The 27,961-nt window shown below is 41.1% G+C and overlaps 1 protein-coding gene across 5 annotated transcripts in view; it reads right to left on the bottom strand.

Moving 5' to 3' along the window:
* Window positions 1-250: 250 nt before the first annotated feature.
* The window catches only part of PRIM2 (DNA primase subunit 2), a 226,769-nt gene continuing 199,058 nt past the window's right edge, over window positions 251-27,961 (bottom strand). For all 5 annotated transcript variants that reach the window (XM_075923673.1, XM_075923677.1, XM_075923676.1 and 2 more), the window contains 2 exons: window positions 11,756-11,824; window positions 251-499 (listed from right to left, as the gene is read on the bottom strand). In XM_075923673.1, coding sequence (XP_075779788.1) covers window positions 272-499; window positions 11,756-11,824 — 297 coding nt within the window. In that variant the 3' untranslated portion in view covers window positions 251-271. The remainder of the gene's footprint in view (window positions 500-11,755; window positions 11,825-27,961) is intronic.

The following is a 27,961-nucleotide window of genomic DNA, read 5'->3' as shown; positions in this document are numbered from 1 at the left end:
TCTCAGAAACTGCAATGTCATTCAAATTTAGGAACTAACTTTTGGTTCTCAAGTCCCAAGCAGTTAGAAATTGACTGGAACGTCTATGCTTTAACTACAAGTAAAAGTACTGGATGTAATTACAATGTATGCATCTCTTCTTTCTTTTCATCAGACAACTCAGAGCATAATAGACCTAATCTCCCCAGAAAGCTATGTTCTTACTCTCTTACAATTGAAAATATTGCTAAAAATTACAGAGAAGTAATGAACGAAAGAAAAATAAAACTTCTCAGTCTTCTGTAAAATATGCATCCAGTCCTTCCAGTTCTATATCTGCATCTGTGTTTGAAGAAGTGAGAATGGAAGATGAATTTGTACTTTTCTGATTACTCAGTTTTTGCTGGGAGCTTTCTGGTTCACTTGTTTCTTTCTTCACTTCTCTACCACCACTTAGTAGCTTCTGACTCTCTGCAAAATATTGATTGGGATGATTCAAAGAAAACCCAATATCATCAACCTGTAGAGAGAGGGAAAGGAAAAGGAATTATTGTATGGTATTTGAAAAATTGAATTTTAGATCAGAAACTGATTCAGTAGCATTGGTCATTTAACTAGTATAGCTTTTATTTAAGAAAATGGGTGTGGGAGGTCACTTTGCAGATACTTGTCTGATTCAATAATATCATGCCAAAGATCCAACACTAACCTCCTTCACTTACATTTTAGGTATAAAACATTGTTTTAAAAGCCCTGGAAGATATTATTTTAACACTGTCTGTCTTGTATTGCTTCAGGAACAACAAATAAATGAAACAAGCCAAACAACATAAGTTTGGAAATGATATATGCTTTAACAACTTCACCTGGTGAACCCAAACTACTCTTTATAATCATTTTATTTCTAACTTTGAGGAGTGGGCTTCAGATTAGTCTATGATCAATGGGCCAAAGAGGAACAGCAATGAGGGCAAAGTTGTATGAAACCAAATTGGATTGGATCTAGGGATGTAATAGTGTAGTCGATTAAGTAATAAACTGATAAGCAAAAGCTTATAGATTAATGCTATAAAATACGCACATTTCCCGCCCCCAAACCAGTAAATTTTTTAGCAGGCTGGCCAGCAGCCCGGCTCAATTCTGGCTCATGTCAGGTCCAGGACCTACCCCCCTCTGCGGATCTGCATTTAAAATGTATTAGGAGCAGGACAGGCAGGAGGCCTGGCTCAATTCCGGTTCGCACTGGGTCCGGGAGCTCAGACCATCATCTCCCAGAAAGGGCTACTACCACCTTGCACTGCTGCCTCTTTATCAGAGGCAGCAGCACAGGGCAACAAGCAACTGATCCACAAGAAGAGCAGGTTTTTAAACTTGCTCCCTTCGCAGACTAGCTCCCACCTGGCACCCCATGCTGCTGCTGACCCTGCCTGCTGGGGACTACAGAATATAGTTGACTAACCTATAAGAATTCATGAGGTTACATGACTATTCAATTAACCGATATTTAACATCCCTAATTGGCTCTCAGTACAAAGGTGAAGCCATAGGTAAAACAATAGCTAATCTCTATCATTACTCTCTCACCAGCCCTTATTGATGTTGATCACAAACATGGTTTATATTCAACAAGGTAGCAGACTTAGGCAGAAGGCCAATGGTTCCACTAAGCTGCAAGAACATGTGTGATCTAGCTCCGTGGAATCCCAATGGGCCCTTGTACCAGCACAGACTTCTGATTAGTTGTGAAGAAGGAAGAGAAATTATTGCAGTGTGCATTCTATTTTTTTTAATTGTTTCTTAAACTCAGGCATGTGTTTTTATTCAACTACTATAATTATATATTTTTGGTTTGTTAAATAATTAACTGTTAGATAATTCTCTAATCATTTACACAATCTGAAATACAATTAAACAGTTTATCAAACATATTAAAACATTAAAAATAATCTTCCTCTGTGGGCCTTTCATACTCCTAAAAGCAAGACACTTTGCAGTATCCATTTCACAACCTCATTTATAACCCCAGTCCCACTCTTCAGGTGCTTACAAGCATCAAATATTTACAGAAAAAGCCAGGAAGTCTTTTAAAAGGAGCTCTTAGTCAAATTTTCTAGTGCATTCACCTCTTTACCCCACCATCATTTTCCCACAAGCCACAAGCAAGCCAGGGAGGAAAGTTTAAAAGGCATCAACTCTGGAATCTGGTGAACTAAGGTGGGAGGGCAAATTTCAAAGCTCAAGAATTCTCAGCTGTCAAGATCCTTCTTTTTTGTATCATATGAGAAAAAAAATACTTGGGACTTTATAGGTCAAATCCAACATTATACAGCTCAAAGCCAACGCAATCCTATAATATGTATTTAATGTGCTCTTTTTGCATGAAACTTTGCAGAATAAGAGCAGAGTCACATTCTGTGCTAGGTCCAAGTTTTGAAAGGATTTAAATTAGACTGTAGTATAATAATCTAGCCTTATTGTGAAAAAAAGAATGGATAACTATAGTAAGATCCTGCATAAAGAAAGAAGTCACAACTTCCTTGCTAAATACATGAATAAAACCAGTCTTAGCAAGTGTAACAACCTAAATATGTAGAAGCAACTGGGACTCCAATATGACAATCAGGTTGAAACTCTTAGAAACAAGTAGGGGACATAGCCCTAATTTGGAGGACTGATTAATTTCTGCTGTTTCTTCTGGCTATTTCCCCATTCTTTAAGATTCATCTCTGTACAGTAAAACTCCAGTGGTCCGGCACCATCTGGAACCCGGAAGTGCTGGACAATTGGAGCTGCTTTGCCCCCGGCTTCCCCGATTCAGCTGCTGGTCAGTTTCAGCAGCAGCTAACTTGGGGAAGTCTGGGGCAGAACAGCTGGGGTGCTGCTGGGTTGGTCCCGCAGCGCCATGGGGCACATCCCCCCCCACTCCACTCCAGACTCCTCATAGCCCCCCCCCTTCCAATAGTCCGGCATATTTGATAATCCAGCTCCCCCTGGGTCCTAGAGGTGCCGGATTATGAGGGTGAGTCTTAGCCAACCTACACCAGCAGAGTCTGAAGAGAGAACTATGGAGCTGACATACTGAAGGCCACTCAACTCAAATCTCTTTATTAGCCTTCTATTTTATCCTTACAATCTCATTTTGTTTTTCTGGTTAGTAACTCCTTTTTCTCCTCTTTCAAAAATTAGAACCATCTATGAAATATCTGCTTGTATTAAAAAAAGCTGGCAGATGAGATATATAGACTGAGATTTTCAAAGATGAGTTGAGTATTTACTAACACAACTATCATTAAATTCAACTGAATCATGTAGTCTGCTTTCAAAATTTTAAGTGTAGCCTCCACAAGTAGTGCTAGGCCTTTCTAGAGCTTCATTAGTTACAGTTTGGATAACTCAGCTTTAAGAACATTCTGCACTTATACTCTATTACTTTTTACTGCTTTTTCTCAATCTATTTTCTCCAAAATAAATGTCCACGAGGATTTGTCTGTGTGATAATACAGTGTTCTGATGTCACAAAAATTCAACTGACAAATTAATGGTTTGTTTGATCTACAAATAAAAAGAACCAAGAACACACATTTATATTTCCTTGATTTGTGTTTAGTCAGACTGTTTGTGTTGTTAACCAACTAGTAATAAACTGAAATTGAATTTCTTCAGCAAGTTTATTAGTTTCATTTATAGATGCAATTAAATTAGCATGTAAGGAAAAATAAAACCGTACATGATGTACTGTAAAGAAAAGTTGAATTTATAATCTATATTGATCCACAGTAAAGGGAATTTTACTTTAAACAAATAGGTGATATAAACATTTCCTTGGATTCAACGTATTTTCCTCTCATTGACCTTCATACAAACATTGGTCTCCTATTTCTACTGTAGCAAATGTGGCTTTGAAAGGAAGTGAGGCAACACATCAGCCTCAGTTGCACCGCTGGGATCCTTAAGTTTTAATCAAGCAGTTTCCAATGACAGATGACAACGAGGCAGCTGGTATTACAAAAAAAGCCATATGGAACAATTATGGTGCTGCAGCAAATGGTATCAATTAGCAGTGTTTCATTTTCAAAAACTTCCACTTAAATGAGATTTAATCACAAAGGACAATCATAAGAAAATGTACATTCTCCACTCTCCTTGCTTTAAAATAATGAAGAGGACAGGGACATTCATTTTCCAAAAAATGTAGGGAACACAGGTGGTTAATAAAATTAGAAATGTAATAATGTTAAAACATCAATATTTGGGAAGTTACAACAAAGTTGACAGTTTCCTCTATAATTATCATAAAAGATGTTTTTGCTTACATTTTTAACTTCATGTACTCTAACTACACAGATCTAAAATGTTCTCTTTTAAAAAGGTAAACAGTTACTGTCACAAGATTTAAGTTAGCTATTTTTCAAAATTTTGTTTTAAAAATCATGTACAAATAGTAAATTTTTACAGGAACTCAAGAATAATGTTTTTCAAAAAAAGACATGCTAAATTAAAAAATAAACTGGTGTTGTGCCAATTGCTGAAGTATCATTTGTGAAAATTATATATGTATTTGTAATAATTAAATTAAATCAACTGAAGATGTGTTAGCCAGTTAATTATTTATCTACATGCTTAAAATTGGGGCTTAAAATATGTTCATTTAGACTGCTCTTGAATTTAGGTATGCAATCTGATTTCAAAGCAACAGACATTTTTATACAATTGTGACAGGCTGCCTAAAAGTTTATCAATAATATAGCTGATATCAATGTAATTCTTTAAAATTATTGCCACTTGACCACATGCAGCTGAGACCTCTAATTTCCCCTTTCTTTTCCCCATTTATCAGCCACTTCCTTGTTCTATGTTCCTTCCACCTGAATGGAAGGCCACCTGGTTAATTCCTCTTCCCTGCTCTTTTTTGGTACCCTTCTTTCCTAGTGAGTGGATACAGTCTCTTTAATACCTAATGGATATTCTAATCCATTATAGACATTACAAAGGAAAAAGTAAAGGTGTAATAATATCTGTAACGAAAATGGCATTCAAAAAATGGAATGAATCTGCCGACTAATACGGACATATATAGACATGCAATAATTTGTCTTAGCCCACAAAATAATTTAACAGACCTAAGGTGACAGACAGCCAATACAGCCATTACAGTACTTAACTCCCTGGTAAACTTTCTATATTATAGGTGCAGATACCAAGATAAAGTTAGGGATCTCTTTTTTAAAAGGCCATCAAATACAAAAAATCTCAAGTCCAGCTATCCTAAACTGTACGAGTTATTCAAAGAATAACAAAGTGATTTTTTTTTAAGAAAAGTGTCAGATGTTTGAAATATAAGCCAGATTATCTTCCTCAGGACCCGTGGTAATATACAATTTACAGAGACATTTACAAGCCTGTTTTCTAGACTTCTGTTGTATTAACTTTTTCCTTTCCATGCTGTGCTGTCTTGTCTTGGACTAACAAACACCCATTTAGATGGTTATTGATCAGTGACATGTCAGATCTAAATCATGTCCTAACACTAAAAACATATACCACTATAGGATTATGAAGTATCAGTATTGTCTATCAGTGTTTAGAATTTTATACAATTAATCATTAAATTCCCTTTTCATAGGCTATTAAGGAAGGAAATATATTTCAAAGTATCAACTTGGGGAATAGCCGATTCAATACTCATTAAGCCATTCTTTTAGCAGTGCGATACAAATTTAATCAATTAATTTCACAAAACAGAATTGTCTAAGTAACAAAAATTTAAGATACCCATATGGGTTTCATATCCCCAGGAGACTAGAACATTAAACCAATGTAACTACAGAAATCAGTTTCTTTTCCGATGACTAAAAGAGCAGTAAATCTGGTGACTTCAGACATAGAACAATAAAACACGCACATCTGTCAGCCTTCATAGTGGGGAAGTATAATCCAGAGTCTTCTTAATGTCAACAAGTATAGAGGACACGGGATACACAGGGATTTTCTGAGTATGGTTTCACCATCTAGGTTCAAAGTGTCATATCAGGTCTCTACTGAAAGCTTTTGTGTCACACTGATCATCACAACTATTGCAAAATGTATGTACAGATAATATTTAAGAAATTCTGTATATAATATTAGGGATGTGATCCTTAACCGATGAGCCTGGGCTCACTGGTTAATCTTCAGTTACATGCAGGACACCCCTCCTCCCATGCTGTTGTTTATATATCAGAGGCAGAAGCCAAAGGTCCAAAGAAACTGGTCATCAATACTGATATTGGACCCCATGGATGAGAAACATATCTGGACTCCTATGTGAGTTTCGGGGAAGCCTCATGTTTGAGGGAGGTTTCATGCTGTGTATCATCACGATCACTACTCCAGGATATGATTCTCCAGTCAGTTATCACGTGTATAACTGCTAAAAGGCAGAAAATCTTCAGAACTGCTTACAGAAGTTTACATTTCTGTTTTGGGCACAAAGCTATTTCTCAGTTCCTCAGGATTCTACGCAAAGAATAAGTCAAGATTGGCTGCTGAGTAAGATATGCTTAGAGCCAAGTGAATGCAGATGAGATTAGCTGGTCATTCAGTGCATCACACCATATAAAAAATGAGTTCAACAAGAAATGCTAGCACTAAATCTGGACCAAGATATTCATATGCCAATTTGCCACAATTGTCATTGGGAAGCTAAGAATGAGTTGTGCTGGGTATCTACACAAGACTCACTAGCCCATACGCTAAGCCAGAGACAGAGAGATATACTAATACTTAGTAAATCAAACATTATTTTCTTTCATCTCCCTTCAGAAATAAAGATGACCTTTGATGGTACCTTTGCTGCTGGCATTTTTGTGAGAGATGTAACTGGTCCTGCAACTTTTACACTGAAAACCATCTCTCTGAAGGCTTGTAATAATGGTTCAGAGTCCTCTGCAACAGATGAAAATGTCCTCAGATAAGAGCAGACATCTTTTCCTCTTGAACAAAGCTTTGACATGAAATTTGTGAATATCTATGTAGAAGTTATAAGTCCAGGAAGTTTACTTTCATATTCTGAAGTTTTTGAAAGATACTGCAGTAATGATGGATTTCAATATTTACACTTGGACTACAGATCTCCATATGGATTTGAGATCTAAAATGGGCTGCATACAATTGCTTCTCTTTGTACCATAAAGACTTTTGTAGTCTTTCCAAAACATCTGTCTTGCCACATAATGTGTTTTAGCGCTCCAATGTGTAGGAGATGGACCACCCTTCATCATCAAATGGTACAAAGATGTTGATGTATTCTAGTTTAACTCAGGGAAAGGAATAAACTTATCCCTGGGACAACATGTGAAAGATAGTGAAACATGTATTTTCTGAGGTGGTTGATTTCTCTCTGAAACATGTGTGGCTGAGGGAAGGGAGATTTCCCCATACTTTCATAGATTCTAATTTTCACTCTGATCACCTTTAGGAGCCGGATTGTTTTCTAAAGGACTCCAGGCTTGGTCTTCAAACACTCAGGAAGGACAACAAAGGTCCCCTTGAAATATAATGCAGGACAATGTAGCACTTTAAAGACTAACAAGATGGTTTATTAGATGATGAGCTTTCGTGGGCCAGACCCACTTCCTCAGATCAAATAGTGGAAGAAAGTAGTCACAACCATATATACCAAAGGATACAATTAAAAAAAATGAACAAATATGAAAAGGACAAATCACATTGCAGAACAGAAGGGGGATGCGGGGGGGTGGGAAGGGGGAGGAAGGAAGGTAAGTGTCTGTGAATTGCTGATATTAAAGATGTTCCCACTCTCCCTACCTTTTATATCAGCAATTCACAGACACTTACCTTCCTTCCTCCCCCTTCCCACCCCCCCGCATCCCCCTTCTGTTCTGCAATGTGATTTGTCCTTTTCATATTTGTTCATTTTTTTAAATTGTATCCTTTGGTATATATGGTTGTGACTACTTTCTTCCACTATTTGATCTGAGGAAGTGGGTCTGGCCCACGAAAGCTCATCATCTAATAAACCATCTTGTTAGTCTTTAAAGTGCTACATTGTCCTGCATTTTGCTTCAACTACCCCAGACTAACACGGCTACATTTCTATCACCCTTGAAATATAGAATCTGTACTCTGAAGTAGCAATAGCTTAAAAGGTTCTCATCAGAAGGAGGAAGGGATTTATTCCCTTGTCCAAAGTGTGAGTGACTGCTGTGCCTCTGAGATTACCAACAATATTTACAAGGATATTAGATGTTAAACACCAATTCCTGTTTAAGTGGAGTGATAATTGCCCTAGTACCAGGCTTTGGAATTTTTGAATGTGCAGTAAATCAGTCAGGTGAAGCATCTTCAAGTTTAAAGTAGATTTTATGTCTGAGTATGTTGGCTTGTTTGTTTTGTTGTTTTCCTTCAAATTGAACATACATCTACACAAGGCTGCAATCTCTCTACAGAGGCAGCTGTACACAAGTTAACCTGAGAGATCGTGTTATTCTCTTCCACTGTGTATTTGTGGGAATATTTCCTCAGCTGCTCTTTACTAAGGAATAAGTTTAACCTTAACAGAGTGGAAGAAGCTTAACCTTAGCAATCTTAATGAACACCCAAGCCCTTAAGTACTACAGGTTGGACCTTCTTAGTCTGGCACCCTCGGGACCTGACCAATCCTGGATGAGGGATTTTGCCGGACCAGGAAAGGTAATTTCTGAGCCTCTCCTATCACTGACCTTCCCAGACATGGCCTTATTGCCAGCTTCCCAGATGGCTTCCCCTGCTTCTCTGCACACAAGGCTCCTGGCCACACCGCCGCTGCATGCACAGCCCCACTGATGGGCTCCAACCTCGGTCACGAGCCCCACTGTCTCCCAGTCTCACTGGGCAATTCTGCAGGTGGCAGCGGGGCTACCGGGCTCTTTACTGCAGCCCCAGACAACAGCCCCACCACCAGGCAGCCCCATGGTCAGGCTCCCGGTCCTGTGGGGCAGCTGCACTGCCTCCTAGTCCCACTGGGCATCTGCGCTGCTGAGCTCCAACCCCACTGCCTCCTGTCCCCCCGTGCCCATCCACCCTGCAGTGTTGCCACTGGGCAGTAGCCCTACTGCTGGGCTCCCGCTGGCACAGAGCAGCACAGCTACTGGGCTCTAGCCCCGCTGCAGGGTGCTCAGCAACCAGCCCTCCACCAGGACTCTCTGATCCTGGGACACCCATGATCCTGCTAGACCAGGGATGTTGTCGGACCAGAGAGTCCCAGTTAAGAGAGGTTCTACCTGTAGTAGATCTTGATAGGCAATTCCCATTCCACCTTAATTACACCTTCAAACTTGGAAAGAAGAATTACTTTCCTTCAACCTTCCAGGGTGCAATTCTGTATGTGTTCCATTGTCTAAAACCATAAGAACCTCAAATTAGATTATTAGTAATTCTGGAAATCTTAGTTGCGAGTCTGAAGTATTTCACTTTTCAACAGATGACCTGCAGGGGAGATTCTCTCACAAAAGATTTTAATTCTTTGTGCTGCCCCTTGGACAATATCCTTCATTACACCCTGTGTCAAACCCCAGAAAAAAGGAGAGTAGGACCCAATGCAGACTCAATTTGAACTACTGATCCAGAATTGAAGGGATCTGTATTCTAATTAGTATAATTAATATTCGTTCCTTACGGTTTGCAATCCACTCAGTCTCTATTACATTGCCACATAACTTCAAAGAAACTAAGTATCGGTTGAACCTCCCAAATTTGGGACTCTTTGGTCCGGCAACATCCGTGATCCAGAAGAAAGGACCAAAGGTGTTGCTCATCAACAGAGCCCTGGAAGTGAGGAGCATGAGAGACAGCTGGGTGTCCCACAGGTGTTGGGAAGCCCCAGCTGGGATGGCAGGGGCTGGACCTATGGTGGGTGGAGAATCCAACCTTAGGGAGCCCCAGGCTGAGGAGCCTCTGCAGTGGCTGAGAGGAATCCCCAGCCCCAGTCGGGAATCCAAGCAGCAGCTGAGCTGGCAGTGGGTGCAGGGAATCCCCAGCCAGAAACTCTGATGGAAGCAGGGCCATCAGCAGCCAGGGGGGATCCTCGGTGGGAGCAAGACCAGCGGCAGCTGTGGGGGATCCCCAGTGGAAGCAGAACCGGTGGTGGGAAAAGGACTGGTGGCAGCTGGAGGGAATCCCAGCCCAAAGAAGCTGACCCTGGGAACCCCGGCATGGGGCCAGCAGTGGGGAGGGAAGCCCAGGCTTCAGGGATGCTCACAGCCCAGAGAGGAGCCTTGACTGGCAAACTCTGTGGATTGGGACAACTCAGGTCCAGAGGGAGGTCCAAACTATAGTCACATATTGTTTTAAGTTATCATATGACGCCAGTGACCATGAATTGAGTCACTGTTATTGTATTATCTCCTGGTAAATACACATACAACTCAGGTCACCAGTGTACAGTTATCTCAGCATCAACACAATGTACCTAACAGAAAAGTGAAACAAAGACTCACAACTGTTTTTAATTGAGAAAATATACTTAATATTTTAATTACATCTTTATCCTAGAGAGGGTGGATGGGCACTATCCTAGGACTCATGAGGCCTGGGTTCATGACCCTGTTCTGACCTCTCTACATCTCAGTTTCCCCATATGTAAAATGGAACATAATAGTATGACCCTACCTCATAATACAAATATATTAAAAGACTTTGGAGGGGCTATGGTAATATGGCATATATATGTATTGTTGCTTTATAAGCACAGAAGATAGATCGTTCCACCACTTTAAAATATATTTTTCATATTCTTTATATAATAAACTTTATAGTAATTACTAAAAAGTATAGGAGCTTAGCTAACAAAGAGAAAATGCTCTCATAGCGAATGTCTTCAATTTGTCTTAAATAAAAAACTAACCATACATTAAAAAAATTTAAAAAGCCATCAAGCTCAGAAGTTTTTAAATTATTAGTCACCAGAAATTAAAGATACCATGTTTATGCATGATGAAATATGCTTAAAAAAAACTAAAAAAGTTTTAAATGAGTTTTCAGTGACCGGTACAGTTTTTATTGCATCCACGAAGAGTTCCATTAGGCCTCTTTCTTTAAAAAAAGAACTCAAAACTTTAATCCTTAGGACGGGGGGGGGGGGGGGGGGGAGAAAAAAAGCAGCAGCCCACCAGTGTTAGTCACCTATGGGCCATTGCCACTATGTTTACCTGCACTTTTGCTGGTATCAGATAAACACAACTCTCATTAGTTGCAGATCACTGTTCATGGCCAACGTGAGGGAGGGAAGAAGCGTGGACCAAGATGCTGCTTCCCACTGCTCACATTGGCCACGAATGGCAATTGAAAGCCAATAAGAGCTGCGATCATCCAATACCTGCAAAAGCACAGGTAAACACAGTGGTGGAGGCCTACCAGGGACTAACTCTGTGGACCGGATCCAACCCACGAGCTGGAACTTGCCCACCCCTGCCTTATGATAAATCTTCAAAAATACTCACTTCTAAGAAACAAGCTTTTTGTTTTGCTACATCTTATCACTCTTTTCTAGTTTTATATACTGTATCTGTATTACAGAAGTGATAAGTGTGTATATAAAATATTTGATCTAAAAACCATGCTAAAATACACAGAAAAAGGCTTATGCTAATTAACTCATAAACTTTAACAAACTATGACAACCAATGATGAATGAGATAACTGGAGAGAGCCTCTGGAGTTTCATGCATGATTTCCATGGCCCTTTCTAGAGACAAAGGCACCCTGTTGATTGCACAATAAAAACTGAATATGTACTTACATCATGTGTCAACTGGAAGTATTTCTGACAGGCCAGCTGGTAATGCATACCTTTCACTAACTCCAAAATCTGGAGAAAAATAGAGTAATTAGAAGTAGCATTCATTCAGAACTGAAGAATTCAACACTTACATTTTATCATTAACCTTTATAAGATACCCTACAGACAGACAGACATATAATGCAAGAAAGTATGCTGCACTTGACACCCTTGTCACCTATCTTTGTACTGTCACAATTCTGGCTGAGTTCCATTGTACCCTGTTTGCTTAAATATACATTGGTTCCATTAAAATTTTTTAAAAACTACAGATAGAACGATGCTCTAATTATTTCAGTACTTTAAGAGCAGGAACAAGGTGAAAATAATTTCTTGTATAACATTTCTGGCAGTTATCAGAACATCATATTATAACATCTCTTATATAATTACAGCTATAGATCTAGTATTCAAGTGGCGGAAGCATGAATCAATCAAGTACAGGCAGTCCCCGGGTTACGTACAAGATAGGGACTGTAGGTGTGTTCTTAAGTTGAATCTGTATGTAAGTCGGAACTGGCGTCAGCCGCTGCTGAAACTGATCAGTTTCAACCGCGGCTGAATCTGGACGCCAGTTCCGACTTACATACAGATTCAACTTAAGAAACCCAGGCGTCCCCAAGTCAGCTGCTGCTGAAACTGATCAGCGGCTGATTCCAGGAAGCCTGGGGCAGAGCAACTCTGCCTCCGGCTTCCTGTAGTCAGCCGCTGGTCAGTTTCATCAGCGGCTGACTTGGGGACGCCTGGGGCAGAGCAGCTGGGGTACTGCTGGGTTGCAACCCAGCAGCACCCCAGCTGCTCTGCCCCAGGCGTCCTGATTCAGCCGCTGCTGAAACTGACCAGCAGCGGCTGAATCAGGACTCCTGGGGCAGAGCAGCTGGGGTGCTGCCGGGTTGGTCCAGAGCGGCGCTGCGGGACCAACCTGGCAGACCCCAGCTGCTCTACTCCAGGGGTAGGCAAGAAAAGCCTGGTCTGCTGGGGGGGGGACTAGCTGCACCGCCTCCCAGCAGACCAGGGAGACGGGGGTGGCGGGACGCCCAACTCCTCCACGGCTTTGCTCCGTCTCCCTGGTCTGCTGACCTGGGAGATGCGGAGCAAAGCCGCAGCGCACGCGGGCAGCGGGACAGTCCAGGTGCACCACCCTGTCCCACTGCTGGCGTGCTCCGAGGCTTTGCTCCCCATCTCCCTGGTCTGCTGGTCAGACCAGGGAGACGGGGAGCAAAGCCGCGGAGCACGCCCTCAGCGGGACAGCCCGGGCGCGCTTGAGCTGTCCCCCTGCAGCCGTTCTCCAAGGCTTTGCTCCCCGTCTCCCTGGTCTGCAGGGAGACGGGGAGCAAAGCCTTGGAGCACGCCCACAGTGGGACAGCCCAGGCATGCCTGGGCTGTCCCGCGCGCCTGGGCTACCCGAGCCCCTCCGCGGCTTTGCTCCGCGTCTTCCTGGTCTGCAGACCAGGGAGACGCGGAGCAGCTTTCCTCGCCCCAGAATACACGGGCGGCGGGACCGCAAGGTCCCGCAGTCCGTGTCCTTCGGGGGAAGAAAAGCCCCGTTCGTAACTGCGGATCCGACATAAGTCGGATCCGCGTAAGTCGGGGACTGCCTGTATACTTTTTATATTTCTATTTTCCACATTCTCATTTCATGTAGACACAACATAAATACTGCTGTTTCTGTGCTCCATCAAGAAAATTTTATGTAAACTCTCTAGAAAAATATCTGTAAGAGGGGAAAGCTTTTACTTTCAATCACATTTGTCCCTTTTTGAAATCAAGTTATTTCTAGTAAAGCTCAGCAGAATATGAGTGAAGAATCTGTTTTGAACACCTATTAAGAGCATCATCCTATCTTTAGTAAATACAATTTTCTTCCCAGTCCTACCTCATGAAATCTCTTCTGTGCTGCATTCTTATCTGCAGAATGTAATATCAGTTGAAATTTTTAAAGCTGCCTAACCATCTCCCTCCCTTAAATAGTCAAAATGTATACTCTCTGCGCTTATCAACCGGAGAAAGTTGCTGGAATTAAGAGATAACCTTAGCAGAGCAAAAAATAATTTCTGAAAAAATGTTAATTTTTTTAAAAGGCTGTCTATGCTATTGCAGTAAATTCAGGCTTAAATTCCTGCTGCCCTCATTACTAGATGCTGCATTATAGTTATTGACTGATGTACAAATAAATTACATTTGCAGAATAGATCAAATCACTACACATTGCCAAGAAAGTATATAACTGCATTGTTTCTCTGTTGCAGGCCAATTGATTAAATTTCTAAGCCTCCTGTCACTTTCTTTTAAATCCTATGTAAAAACACCAAGGACCACGTCAGCTAACCAACAGGACCTGAAAACAGACTACGTATCCTTCCTATCCACTTTTTGAATTAGTCTTCCAAAAAAAAAAAAAAAAAAAAAAAAGAACATTGACTGAAACTGTTTAAATTTAGTTTATCTTATTTTGTATTACTACTTCTATAACATGAAAGTAAAGAATATCATACAGAAATACAATTCTGGAGGTGGTTAACTCAAACCATAATATTGGCGTCCAAATCCCGTTTTAAAATTAAAAACGGGATCCAAAAATTCTGCTGTACCTCTGACCTTGAAATGTAAGGGACTCAAAAGTATCCATGGTCCATTAAGTATTAGTCATTAAATGTAACAACGAACATAACACACTCTGCCTAAAACCCGTATAGGCTTTGTTTAATTAAGTTGAGAGGGTCTTTGTATGTTCAAAACACAAAATCCCAATCTGTGCTCTAGAAGCTGACTTGGGATATTTAGATGAGCAAATGTCCCCTTAATGACAACCACGGATGGAAAAGCATAAAAATGGATATTTTTAGTGGGGATTTTCAAAAAGTAAATATTTGTATTAATAATCATGTACTTTTCTTATATACTGCTTTTCATCCTTAGTACTCAAAATCTTTAAGAAAGGTGAGCAGTATCATTTTCTTCATTTTACAGATGGGGAAACTGGAACACAGCAGAAAAGTGACCTGCCAGTAAGGTCACACAGCTAGTCAGCCAGTGCCAGACTCTGGAACTGAAGGTGAGTTTCTACATATCAGTCCAGTGATTCATCCACTAGCTTACACTGCCTCTGACTCTTGGGTGAAATGTGCTGAGAGTTGTCAAAACTTAAGAATTGGAACTAAGTCATTGCAGGTGTTGTTTATGCTAGATATAGATGGAGCACTTTACCAGCTCCTAAAGAACGAGTTGACGAGAGTATCTCCCAGCATAGAAATCTAGATAAAGAAATAGCAAGTAATGCTGAAAGTTTAGCATTTTTTACATTTCAAAATATTTAGCTATTATTCAAGTGTTATTCCTTAAATATAATTTTATATATTTGTATTTATATATAATTACTCTACAATACGTGGGCTAGTCATTATTTTAACTTTTTATTATGTATATATTTCGCTCATAATTTTGCTAGACATATAAATAAATTCATTTATTTTATTTTTTTTCCCTTTATAATTTTCCATTATGCTTTTTCATCTCTAATGAAGTAATTCTAATTGGTTCATCTCAGAAACAGTACTGAACACCTTAGAGGAACTTGAGAAGCTAATATTTTGCCTCAAATTTATTATACAAGAAAAATAAAGGCTTGTTTACATTTCCTCAGAAATAAAACAACCTACCATCTCTTAATGGTCATCTGCATGATGGTCTCTGACAATAAAAGACAAATCTCTGATCTAACCACAAAACAAGCTTTTTCCCCCATGAGACATCTACCGGAGACATGCACATATGAAAACGTAAATGCTAATAGTCCCTTCACATTTCAGTTCTGCTATTCCACTGCTTAATTTGTAAGCATCCTATCCTAGTTGGTTACTCGGGTTGAGAAGAAGAGTAATAAATCTGGGCAAACAGAAAATGTGGGTACAAATCCCAGTTTCCTGGGAACGTGGAAAACCTTTTAAAAAGGTTTCAGTCTGATCACTATAAGACGACAATGTGTCAGAGAATTCTGCTCGACTAGCTCGTCATCTTTACAATAGAATGAGTTTGGTTTAAGTCTTCACTTACAGATTGCAAGCTTATCAAAGGGCTGCTGCACTGCTAATAGTATTGTAAAATTGCTTTGAGGAAAAGGGGTGAGCAATGATCAAGTGTAGTCTTTAGTTACTGGAACACACAATACTTTTCGTGATCTTTTACCAAACTGCTACCAACTTCTTCAACTCAACAACAGTTGCAGATTTGGAGGAAGGGGCAATTGACACAAGCACAGCAGCTCATAGGCTTGAAAACCACTGTGACAGTATACAGTATTATGCTCACCATTTATATAAGACTATGACCTATTTGGTATGAAGTATGCCTTGTGAGGTCTCATTTGAAACTCAATCTGCTGGGAAAATGCATATATTAATGCTGTATGTAAAGTTATACATTTCGACTCCATTACATTGTTGTAACACATTCCAGAGTTCAAAAGGCAGGTCCAGACCAGTTTCAGACACACAGTCTCACAGGCAACCCATCCATGGGTTAAAGAGCTATCACAGGCTTAAGCAGCCATTCTCTAGCAATGGGAAGGTATAAACAAGAAATATATATTTCATCACAGAGCTGAGTCAAATCTCACATTCACAATAGACTGTGTGTCACCATGGCCCAACAAAGAAGTTTCTAACACAAGGTGAAATAAAAAGAGGGGGGAAGAAAACACTTGACTTTGCTTTTCCTCCTCCCATCTCTCTTTTAATAGTATCAATGACTCTAAAGAACTGGTACCAGGCTGAAAGGAGATCCAGACTGTGAAAATTTGAGTTGTGAGACAAAACCTTTTCTTTTAAGCTCATTTAGTTTATGAATTTAACTATTAGCTAGCATATTATTTTTATTTTGTAACCAATCCTGACTCTTTTGTATTATCATTTGTATCACTTAAAATCTACCTTTATATAGTTAATACTGTTTTATCTTAAATAATGTGTTTGAATTAATGTGGCAGGAAACTCCATTTGGGATAATAGGACTGGTGTGTATATCATCTTATTTTGAGGATATAATCGATTTTCTATAATCTTGCATTGTTCAGTAGTGTGCTGGACAGCACAAGACACACGTTTCTGGGGGAACACTTGTATTAGTTATTTGTAGGTATCATCCTGTATGTACTTCATCAGTGACTGATCAGAGCGCTCATACATGTACCTGGGAATGAATTTGCATGCTGCAGGTTGTATGAGCAGGCTAGGAATGGATGTTATACTAGAAAACCAGTATTATAACTCAAGTTACAGAGTTAAGGGGACACTTCTGGTCAACAGTCCAGACTGTACTCTGGGTAATGTCACAGTGGAAAATTTCAGTCACCAACTGATTAGCAGTAAAATGTCCAGATTTGTTTTCTGTAGTACTCTGGACAAGGACAGGACAACATTTCAAGAGCTTTCCATGACAGCTATGAAATCTGATTATGGCACAGAATAACATTTATGCTTTTAGAACAGCCTCTTTTCGTGGCATGCTTTGTATTTCCTGTTATGGCACCAATATCAGCTGGAAATAGTTCCCCAAAAATACTCTCACTATCATGGCACTCTATCTACCAGGTTTCACACATAAGCTTGACTCTTGAGTTTACCACAGCCGAAGCTACCTTTTTGATTATCTTGAGTAAAAGGCACTCCAAGATAGAGAATACAGGGGACACACACCTGTTCAATGACCCAGATTGTGCCCTGGGTAATGTTACAACCACTGCCAGTTCTAACTGTTTTAGTGTATCATTTGGGACAAACAAGGAAGAACCAATGTTTGCATGGCCTCTTTACCCATTCTTGAATACATTCAACATGGATACTGCACAAAGGAAGGAGAGGAGCCATTTGGAGAGATGCTGGTATCACAGAAAACTAGCTAATTCATGCCAACCCAGAGTCAGCCTCTAGTGATTCCAAAAAATAGAGCTTCTTTCTAAGAAGAACTTACCCATCCTCACACATTCTGCCTTAATCTTTCTCCTCCCTCTGGGCTAGGGTCAATATAGAAAGAAATCTTCCTACCCTCTCAAAATTCTTTCAATCCACTCAGTCATTATGATAGATAACCATAGATATTTTCCTGTGTGTTAGCTAGGAATTGGATCTTGGAGGAGAGGGTCAAAGCACTTTGCTAATCGTTCCTACAGGAACTTTTCCAGCATCCACAAAATATCCTTGGTATCCTGACAACCACTCCTTTTTCCCCCCAAAGTGTTTCTTTTTGCTCTGAACATTAACAAAGTACTTCATAGACCAGACTATCATCAATTAGGTGCAGGGGAGTTTCTCTATAAAGAAATGTGAAAGTTAAAACATTACAACAAAAGCTATTGTGTGCCAAATACACAACACCAAGTGACGTCTGACTGGAAAGAAGCCTCATTTATGTAAAAATAAATGGGAAATACAAAAATGGGCATTAAAACACCGTATTTAGTAGACTGAGAACAAATTTGACTTTGAATCATACGGCTCCCTTTTAAGTACCAGTACCTTCTTTCACAGACATCAGCAACTGTTTTCTGATTTTGCATTAGTTACTATCTAGAAGACTTACCTAGCATTGCTCAGGTTCTTAGTGAAATTAATCTTTGGTTTTTAGAAAATAAAATAAAAATGTACATGCTTCATTTAAATCATTGCTCTGATGCGGATGGGAATAAGGGGTTCAGTATGCAGGCTGCCCCAGGGAAAGAGACAATTCCAGCCCTCTCTCACTGCAGCACCTTGGCCCAGGTGAGAAGCATATGGCCAGTGCAGCTCCAATGGACATAGCTGGAGGATGGGGGCATGGCCAGGTTCATCTGCCCCCTGCGCTCCCCAAGCATAGTGGGAAATACAGCTAAGTGTGCACTTTTCCCTCACCCCCTGACAAAGGGAAACAGCAAGCAATGTCCCTCTATGAATCAAGGGAAGGGGGGAGGAAGCTTCAGCCCTCCCCAAAATGGGTACCTGAGGGATGGGAGGATTGGGATTGGGGAAATCCTGGATGATGGGGGCGTCCCCAGCTAGCCTCTTTCACCTGCCTGGTGATTCTCTTTTATGTAAGATTTTATGAGACGCAATCCCATTCTAGGCACAACCAAACCCTTACTTGCTTTAAGTTATGATAAGAGGAAGCTGAATACCTAATTTGGTGGCTCTAACTCTTGCTGTTTAGGAGAAGTTCTTGAACAAAAAGACTGACAGACCCCTCAAATATATAGTAGATAGATGACATTACAATTATGTTTGTCAGTGGTATCCAACCATCTGCTCTCTAGATCTTTGGCTTATATACTTAAGATGTTGCACCTTGGGCTCAGCAATTACTAATAATTACTTTCACTTACTCAAGATCAGTTTAATTTCTTTCTTAAATTGCTGCAGTTACCTCTATTCTTAAAAACACAAGTCTTTCTACTCTGGATTTAACCAAATATGACACAATTTCTAACCTTCATTTTATTTCAAAGGTGACTGAAGATGTGATTAAGGTGCAGCTTCTGGAACATACTTGAACACGTTATTATTTGTTCCAGTTTCAGGTCAGTTTCTAAATATCTCAGCACAACTCAACCTGCTCTGTTAGGACTTTACTATGACCTTTGGTTACTTGCTGATATGGGGCATGTATCCTTCTCTTGCTGTTTGATATTTAATTTTGTACTGTATACTGAACACCATGATTTTTTGAAAGCTCCATTTTTATACAATATATATATTGTACTACCCTCTCTATCTGCATTAAACACTGTTTTCTCAAAATGTTCAGGTGCAGTCTATGAAATCATTCTTTCAGTTTTGCCTCAGTTGTTGCCCCTATTATATTCCTCATTTACTCTTTCTTATAGGGGCAACAATTTTGTTCTCATGATTTTCAGCTGCATCACAAATGTTAGCAGCTTCCTCAAAACTCACCATCACCAGAACAGTGAAAATCTACTGCCAAGCAACAAGACTGCTTCTATTCAAACTAACAGTAAGATTTTTAAAAGGGTAATAATCCATGAAGTAGAGCCCTGCAAATCTGCAGATATTCCCTTTATATCACAGGTATCTGCATCTGTGGACTTGGATGCAGATATTCACAGCTCATTTTTGTGGATATAGATGCAGAAGCATATAAAAATTGTTATAATCTAGAATACTGCAAATTTTCATATATCCACTTAATATCTGCAGGTATGAGCAACCACAGATGTCAATGCACATATCTGCAGATCATTTTTGCGCATACAGGTATGGATATAAATTTGTATCCGTGGAGGGCTTTACCCTAAAGCACCTGCTCAATCAAAGTACCTTCAAAAATAGCTACATAGAGGTTGCACTACAAACAAGCCTTCCTTTTCACTTTTATTCCATAACCCTTTAGCATAAATCTTAATTTTTAGGGTGCCAGTGAAGAACTCATTAAATAGCTAACAGATCAGTAACTCCACTACTGTGGCAATATGTTAATATATTTGTTTCAACAGGTATTCCTATGGCACCTGAGAGAGAGAGAGAGAGAGAGAGAGAGAGAGAGAGAGAGAGAGAGAGAGAGAGTGTGTGTGTGTGTGTGTGTGTGTGTGTGTGTGTGTGTGTGTGTAAATAATCATGAGCAAAACCCACTTCATCAGATGAGTCAGAATGGAATTAACAGAATCCAACTTATATATATATATATAAATAGTGGCAAAAAGCATTGACCTGTCAACTTTAGGGCCCATGTTAGTGAAGCTAATTAATGGGCTGGATGTGTCCCATTCATAACTTCTGATGTGGAAATGTGAATGTTAAAGGCAGGAGAAATTGGCATTGTAGTGCATCAGCTAGTTAATGTTGCTATTCAAGCCTCAGGTAACACTGTCAAATTTGCAAATGAATTCCAGCTCTACAGTTTCTATTTGTTTCAGCAACCCCTGGATAAACTTTTAAATGAAAATTTATTTTCTATTTTTAAACTATGACATACAAAAATTTATATGGTAGTGTTTTTTCCCCAGTTTCTGCAGTTCACTTTTAATAGTCTACTGTGTGAGCAACTTTAGTTCTGCCATTTCCTTTGTCACAGTAATTAAGTTTGCAACCTTCTAGGGTTTTTTTTTTGTACTATTTCTAATTTAATGTTTTTATGCTTGGAAATTAGAAGTATATGAAATGAGATGTTTTGCAAACTCTGTTTTCAGCTCTTTCTGGGAGAGAGACTTTCTATTAGTTCACTGGCTTCTCTTGATTTGACAGTTGTTCAGATTTAAATGACAGTAGTCAGATTCCCTAGTTTCCAGCAGCTTTGCTGGACCCCCCCAGCAGACCAGGGGGACAGGAGCAAAGCCGCGGAGCACGCCCGCAGCGGGACAGCCCGGGCGCACTTGGGCTGTCCTTCTACGGGGGTGCTCTGCGGCTTTGCTCTCCGTCTCCCTGGTCTGCAGGGAGACGGGGAGCAAAGCCTTGGAGCACGCCCACTGCGGGCGTGCTTCGCGGCTTTGCTCCTGTCCCCCTGGTCTGCTGGGGGGGGGGGGTCCAGCAAAGCTGCTGGACCCCCCCAGAAGACCAGGGACACCCGAGCAAAGCCGCCGCCTGGGCGGCTTTGCTCGTAAAGCCTCCCAGGCGGCGGCTTTGCTCGGGTGTCCCTGGTCTGCTGGGGGGGGGTCCAGCGGCTTTGCTGGACCTCCCCCCCCCCCCCAGCAGACCGGGGGACAGGAGCAAAGCCGCCCAGGCGGGTGGAGTCCCGCTGCCTGGGTGGCTTTGCTCGGGTGTCCCTGGTCTGCTGGGGGGGGGGGGGGTCCAGCGACTTTGCTGGACCCCCCCCAGCAGACCAGGAAAAGCTTTTCTCGCTCCGGAGGACATGGGTGGCGATCCGCCACCCGTGAGCTCCGGGGCGAGAAAAACCCCGTTCGTAAGTGCAGATCCAACATAAGTCAGATCCGCCTAAGTCGGGGACTGCCTGTAAATGTAACAATCAAAATGCTGTTCGTATACTATAAATCAAAAGGGGTGCAATTTACAATAACATGGGCAAAAAGATACTTTTAAAACAGTTACTATTCACAAAATAATAGAAAGGCCATCATCTACTAATGAATATTTCCCAACCAAAAAAAAAAAAAGTAGAAAAACTTTTAGTAGTTTGTGTTGATATACACACATGGCAAGTGTTGCAAAGATTTATCTTTGCTGTAAAGTTTCCAAGACATAATGCTACTCTTAAGTTTCTTACATTGTCCACTTGAAAAGATTTTATCACTAAAAAGTATTTACAGTTCTTAGATTTAGTATGCTCAATAGTGGCTTCAAAATCTTCAGTGGTTCTTAACTAATCTCCCAAGGAATCCAAATAAATTACAGTTTCTAACATGATTCAGAGGTAGCCCTGTGGAGCGGCAGCCAGTGAGTTGGCTCTGGATGTGTGTAACTGTGTAAAACCACTGAAATTTTCAGTGGTTACAAGGGTACCCAATTACTCACTTTTAAACATCCCTATCTAGGATTCATTTTGATCTTTAGAAAGTATAATCAGAGAAGTAAATCTTACTAAGTATTATGTCACTTGTTTTATTGTTATTATAAGTATATCATGGAAATGCGTAACCATGTCAACTCACCTAGTTAAGGACTATCTGACTTGCATCAATCAGTATGAAAACAAGGGATGTTATAGTGTTACACACGATTAAACAATAAGCCTGGGCTTATACATTAATCATACTGACTACATACACCCTCCTTACACTGCCTCTGTATCAGAGACAGTGAGGGAGGTGAAAGGTGGTACATGCGGAAAGCCAGCCCCACGCACATGCTGGCTCCCACAGAGCCATCTCCACCCCCATCTCCCTACTGCCTCTGATAGTCAGCAGCGTGGAGGGTAAGGGGGGTAAGTGGGAGCTGGTACACTCAGAGAGCCAGTTTTGAAGCTAGCTCTCCATGCATACCGACCCCCACTCAGCTGACTGTTCCCCCACCTCTGATACCGAGGCAAAAGGGGGCAGTGGAAAAGGAGTTTGTGCACCCACCTTCTCCCCACCCTCCAGAATGTAAACATGTATTCTCTAGAAATTTAAGTGACTATCCAACAAGCAAAAGCTTAGCAGAAAGTCAGCAAGTTCCTCGACTAGTTGCTTGCCCCTACCCTCCTTGCTGCTGGTTCCCGACTCACACCCAGTACCAGACACTGCGACTCTGGTTTTTGAATGTATTAAGAACCTTCCGGCTCTTAATAAAATTTAAAAGACAGAGACAGCGGGGTTAGCTCCTGGTCCTGGCAGCTAACCACGCTGTGGCTCCCCTGTTTATCGACTAATCAACTAGTCAATGGATATTCCATCAACTAGTCAATTAGTTGATTAAACTATATTTAACATCCCTAGTATCTGCTGAAAATTTCATTTACACAAATAAATGCATTTTAACATCCCCATTTAAGATTCACCATCTCTAAAACCTTCTTCAGTTCCAAGAGGATGTAGATCATTAGTCCAGTGAATTTACCAACATATTTGCCTTAATTCTATTGCCCAAAAGTACAGTAGCCTTAGTAATTAAGAACATATATGAACCGCAATCCAGAAAGCATAATGATTTCAACAATACTTAGAGGAAAAACTTCTCTTAAAAGGTAGATAGTATTATTGTGTTGCATCTGTGTAAATGTGAACTAATAACATACAGACGTTTTGAGATAAGTGTCCAAGAGGCAGGCTACGAGAAAATGGGAATAATTCTAGTTTTCTGCATTACCCACAAGACTATTCCTCTACCTCAAGATAGCCAAAGCCCAAATCAAGTATTCTTTTGTTTTTCTCCTCACACACTCAGGGGTTTCCCCGCCCCCAAGAAAGCTCTCTGATTTAATAGAAATTTTAAGATGCCCACAATCCAAAGCCATTTATTCACCATCAAATTCATTTCTGCCTCCAGACTGGACTGATAACTTCAGCAAGACACATCCAGACAGGCTTTTACCTTCACATAAACTTGAACCTTGACATTTTTTTCTGATGAAACATCTGGCATTTTGGCAATCAGGAATGATCACAAACTTTTTGCGTGAACATTTTATAACAGTAGTCTCTATACTTTTTATGTAATTCCCTTCTTACTCCCGTCCCGTCCACAACCCATTTCACAGGGGCTACAGTTGGAAGCCTGAGTTGGGGCCCCAGGAAGGGTCAGGCTGCAGCTGAGATCATGACTGGGAATGGAGCCATAATTGGGGATGGGAGCCAAGTCTGGTCCCAATGCCATAGTAGGGCCAGGAACTGTGGCTGGGACTCAGCTGGGAGCATGTTTGGGACAAGGAGCAGAGTCTTGGCCTGGAGCCAGGACCACAACTGTGGGTGGATCCAAAGCAGAACTGGGGGCAAAATGTCTACACAACATTAAGTCAGGTGTCCATTTAGCCACAATACTTCCTAAGGTCATACTTTGAACATTTTAAAACATTATTAAAATGCTCCTCTAATGAGATAGCAATGGCCTGATCTATCGGAAAGATGAACTGAATATAAGTCAAATAACAAGTACTTGGAGTAAATGTCAGGGTTAATTCCAAATGTTTCAGCATTGAGGGCTAAGGGAATGCCAGCACAAACGTTCAGACGATTTGACTATCAATTTGAGCAAAATTAGAATCCGAGATGGTACTGTGAGTACACTGTCCAGATGCAGACAATAAGGCAAGTACGCTGAGGCCAATCACATCTGACAGGGTTTGAGGTTCAGCCTTTTGAGCTGAACTACATATGTACAGATGGACTTGTGCCTTAAAAGCCAAATGCAATTTTGGGTAGTTGTGACTGGATGAATCCTGAGATCTGCATGAGTGTGTGAACAGACTGGAATTTTGACTATCAGGAACGTTCTGGCTTGGGTAATGTTCAACAGAGCCCCTACATTCTAGCATCTGCACCAGGCAAAGGATAGACTTGTATGCATTAGTGAGTAGTTCTAAATCCTTAAGGTTAACTGATTTAGATGAACACTGGATATAACCTGAGTTTTGACTACCCAGTCATACAGGAACAAGTGTACATTCACTCCCAATCTCTTGAAGAATATACTACGACCATACATTTTGTGACCATCAGAGAAACTGCAGATAAGCCAAATGGAAGCCCATGAACCAGCAATGCAAGTGTTTCACTACAAATCTGAGGAACTCTCTGTGCCCTTAGTATATCAGCATATGGAAGTAATCATCCCTTAAACTGAGGATGGCATACCAGTCTCATGGATTCAGAGAAGAAATAATGGATGCCAGGTGATCATGAGAAACTTTTATCTTTCTGAGAGAGTTGTTGAGCCTACAGGTCTGACCTTCCTTGGATTTTGGGATTAGGAAAAAAAACTCTCTCAAATTCTACAGAACCTCTGCTCAGCTCACATCTGAAGGAGAGATTGAATATACTGTATTGGACAAGAAGCTTTTCATGAGCAGAGTCCTTGAAAACAGACAAAGACAGAGGGAGAGAGGAAGGAAGGGACAGAAATAAATTGAGGGGTGCATTCCACTTCTATATTGCTCAACATCCAAAACTCCATGGTGAGGTAGGACCAAGCACTGAATAAATGGGAAAGGCAGCTTGCAAATAAATTAAAAATTAGTCTGGCATTCTGGGAACTAGTACAATATCGTCGAGCGTTCTAACAAATGCCTGCTTAGAACCACTGAAATGTCAAGGTGGGGTAGGCATTGAAGCAGAGGTAGACGGAAATGGCATAAAGGACAATCTAAGAATTATTAGTTCCTAGACAGCTGTAGATGCAATTCCTTTATCTATTTTTGAGGCAGATGTATCAATAAGTATAGTACATTGGAATCCAAACATCTGCCTTAAATGATTAATTTTAATTGGAGCAAAGAGAACAATATACAACAGGTATATTAGCATATTGCTCCATGACCTTTTATTTCTTTCCTATACATTTGAGGTTTGAGCCTATGGAAACATACTCCTACGCATATGCCTATTTCTGCACACAACTTTAAAAGTGTACCTTATGGTTGGTTATATTTTCTGAGCTGTGGAAAGAGATTTATCTGAACAATTTGAATCTGTTTGTAAACTGGAAGCTAAATCCAGTCACGAATCTGAAAGTTTATCCCAAATGTTTTAAATTTCATTTTTACATTTACATTAATGATTTTACCTTCTCTGCTTTTGTCAGCTATCGCTGTTTCCGATTGGCAGTGCTTTTTTTTTTTTTTTTTTGTAAGAAAGGAAAACTCGTTGAGGGAAAAACAAAAACAAAAAAAGAAAACTTGTTGAGCAAAAAAAACCACAATAGGGGCCCAAATGAGCCACCCCTTTAAGAGCCACAGTGCTGGGAAAATAGGCAACGGTACAAGTTCCAGGCCATATCGTCACAAAAAAAGCAATGGCTATTGATATTCTTCCCTACTGAAAATGGTTTTTTTCCTAGATGAAATTTCATCACACTAGTAAATAATATGGTATTTTTAGACTCTGACTCCATTCCTACCTCTGAACTCCAGCAATGGGTAGGAACTGCCTACCCACCTTGTTTACAGTTTTAAATTAGTTTAAAACAAATCTTCTTCAGCAAGCATGGTGATTTTTTTACCTAAATAAACAAACCCTAGTGTGGATGCAGTTATATCAGTATAAATGTGTCTTATGGTAGTATAGCATATTTCTGCAAATTTACTTTTAAAATAAAATTATAACTATAATAAAAACAGTATAACAGTTTGCAAATATAAAGTGATACAAAATAGTGTAGACAAGCCTTGAGAACAGTACATCTAGATTGCATTAATATAAAAAGCTAGTTATAAGAAAACAAGCATGTAGGCTCAAAATCATTATTGTTGCATGAATTTCTCCTGTAGAATGGGAGCAACAAGACTTTAAATAAAACTATTGTTTTAAAATGAGGCGGGTAGCATGGTCTAATGTATAGGTCACTGATCGTATATTAAGGAGATACTATTTTTATTTTTGAGTTTGCCACTATCCTGCTTTATGACTATGAGGAAATGACTTCACCTATCATCAGTCACAGTTTCCCTAAATTATAAAATGAGAATAAGAATACTTATCTTTGCTCAAAGAATTTTGAGATCTAAAAGTGAAAAGGCTACTTAAAAGCAAATTAGCATAATTTTTAACCATTAGGAAACTTTCAAGAGAGTTGTTGATAGTGGATACAGGCAGTCCCCGGGTTACGTACAAGATAGGCACTGTAGGTTTGTTCTTAAGTTGAATTTGTATGTAAGTCGGAACTGGTACATATTGTACCCCAGGTGTTCCCGATTCAACCGCTGCTGAAACTGACCAGCTGCTTTGCCCTGGGATTCCTGGAATCAGCCGCAGATCAGTTTCAACAGCGGCTGAATCAGAGACGCCTGGGGCAAAGCAGCTGGAGTGCTGCTGGGTTGGTCTGGTAGCGCTGACCTTTGGCACGGCAGGACCAACCCAGCAGCACCCCAGCTGCTCTTGGGGACGCCTGGGGCAGAGCAGCTGGGGTACTGCTGGGTTGGACCCGCAGCGCCGCTCCTCGGCGCTACTGGACCAACCCGGCAGCACCCCAACTGCTCTGCCCCAGGTGTCCCCAAGTCAGCCGCTGCTGAAACTGACCAGCGGCTGACTACAGGAAACCTGAGGCAGAGCTGCTCTGCCCCGGGCTTCCTGGAATCAGCCGCTGATCAGTTTCAACAGCGGCTGAATCAGGACGACTGGGACAGAGCAGCTGGAGCGCTGCCGGGTAGGTCCCCGCAGGGCCGCACCTCGGCGCTGTGGGACCAACCCAGCAGCCCCCCAGCTGCTCTACCCCAGGCGCCCTGATTCAGCCGCTGCTGAAACTGACAAGCGGCGAGAAAAGCCTGGTGTGCTGGGGGAGGGGGGCACGCACTAGCTGCGCCCCCCTCCCCCCCAGCAGACCAGGCTTTTCTCACTGCGGAGGATGGGGGCGGCGGGACCATGGTACGTCTGGGCGGTCCCGCTGCCCGCGTCCTCCGCGGCGAGAAAAGCTGCATCCTCCCCCCCCAAGCAGACCAGGGAGACGCAGAGTGGCTTTTCTCGCCGCGGAGGACGCGGGCGGCGGGACCGCCCAGACGTGCCGCGGTCCCGCCGCCCGCGTCCGACGCAGCTTTGCTCCGCGTGTCTCTGGTCTGCTGCAGGGATCCCCCCAGCAGACCAGGGAGACGCGGAGCAGCTTT

This window comes from Pelodiscus sinensis, chromosome 3, assembly GCF_049634645.1.
Source record: "Pelodiscus sinensis isolate JC-2024 chromosome 3, ASM4963464v1, whole genome shotgun sequence".
NCBI lineage: Eukaryota > Metazoa > Chordata > Testudines > Trionychidae > Pelodiscus > Pelodiscus sinensis.
This window is presented reverse-complemented; position numbering and strand designations above follow the sequence as displayed.